The sequence below is a fragment of the Aptenodytes forsteri genome, unplaced genomic scaffold (genome assembly GCF_000699145.1).
Source record: "Aptenodytes forsteri isolate BGI_AS27 unplaced genomic scaffold, ASM69914v1 Scaffold14, whole genome shotgun sequence".
Lineage (NCBI taxonomy): Eukaryota > Metazoa > Chordata > Aves > Sphenisciformes > Spheniscidae > Aptenodytes > Aptenodytes forsteri.
The window spans coordinates 1,573,087-1,574,447 of NW_008794457.1; the positions used below are offsets into that span (position 1 = coordinate 1,573,087).

Genomic DNA, 1,361 nt, shown 5'->3' on the forward strand with positions numbered 1-1,361 from the left:
CCGCCCTCCCACCCGGCCGCCAGCCAGCAGTGCTGAGCGCTGAGCCAAGCGTGTTCCTGGTGGGGACCAGCCATGTCCGAGTACGGGAGGTGCCGTCCTGGCTGGGGATGGGCTGCAGGTCCCCAAGGCAAGCATGGGCTTGGGTTGACCATGAGGTAGTTGTCCTCATGGGCAAGGGCGAATGCTGAAGCTCCTAAGGGAGAGGGTGGCCAAGGGGTCTCACCTGCTTCTCTCCTCACCCAGGAGATTGCAGAGCCGCTCTTTGATCTGAAGGTGGGCATGGAGCAGCTGGCCAGAAATCACACCTTCAAGTGCATCCTGGCCACGCTGCTGGCCATGGGCAACTTCTTGAACGGCTCCCAGGTGAGGAGCAGGGTGCGGAGGGACATGGCCTGTCTTGAGTGCTGCAGGGACAGGACCAGCCATGCTGCATGGGTACCCAAGAGGGACCATGCGAAGCCTGGGACAGCGCCTGAGGCTGGATGGTGCTGGTGGGGGCCCAGTGGGTCTGCAGACTGGAGGTCTGCTGGAGGAGGGATGGAGAGGCCCTGCTGAGTCCATTGGTGTTTCAGAGCAGAGGCTTTGAGCTGGGCTACCTGGAGAAGGTCTCCGAAGTGAAGGACACGGTGCACCGGCAGTCCCTGCTCCACCATCTCTGCCAGATGGTGGTAGAGAAGTTCCCAGAAACCACTGACCTCTACTCAGAGATTGCCTCCATCACCCGCTCTGCCAAGGTGAGGCAAGGCAGATGACACCCGGGCAAGGCAAGGGTGTGGGTCCCATGGCTGCCCAGCACCACCAGCACAGCCGAGGGCTGACATCTCACTCTTCCAGGTTGACTTTGATGAGCTGGCCAACAGCCTGGTGCAGCTGGAGCGGAGGTGCAGGGCCTCCTGGGACAACCTGAAGGTGATTGCCAAGCACGAGACCAAGCCGGTGCTGAAGAGCAAGCTGACGGACTTCCTCAAGGACAGCACCCAGCGCATTGTCATCTTGAAAGTGGTGCACAGGCGCATCCTCAACAGGTTGGTGGCTCGAGGTCCTGGGGACGTGGCGGGAACCCCAGGGTCCCATTGGTGGCCTGCTGTGACCAATGGCCCTGCAGGTTTCACTCCTTCCTGCTGTACCTGGGGTACCCGGCGAGTGCAGTGCGGGACGTGAAGGTGACGCCCATCTGCAAGCTGCTGCAGGAGTTCGCCCTGGAGTACCGCACCTGTCGGGAGCGCGTCCTGCAGCAGCAGAAGAAACGGGCTGCCCACCGCGAGCGCAACAAGACCCGGGGACGGCTCATCACCGAGGTACGGGGACACTCGGCTGGCCACCACCACCAGGTGATGCCCTCCAGGGCCCTGACACCAACC

The 1,361-nt window shown here is 62.5% G+C and overlaps 1 protein-coding gene across 1 annotated transcript in view; it reads left to right on the plus strand.

Annotated features, from left to right (window-relative positions):
* FHOD1 (formin homology 2 domain containing 1) overlaps positions 1 to 1,361 on the plus strand; it is an 11,223-nt gene that overhangs the window by 8,283 nt on the left and 1,579 nt on the right. The window contains exons 18-21 of the mRNA XM_009290780.2: positions 244 to 363; positions 573 to 734; positions 835 to 1,025; positions 1,106 to 1,298. Of these exons, the coding sequence (XP_009289055.2) occupies positions 244 to 363; positions 573 to 734; positions 835 to 1,025; positions 1,106 to 1,298 (666 nt within the window). The remainder of the gene's footprint in view (positions 1 to 243; positions 364 to 572; positions 735 to 834; positions 1,026 to 1,105; positions 1,299 to 1,361) is intronic.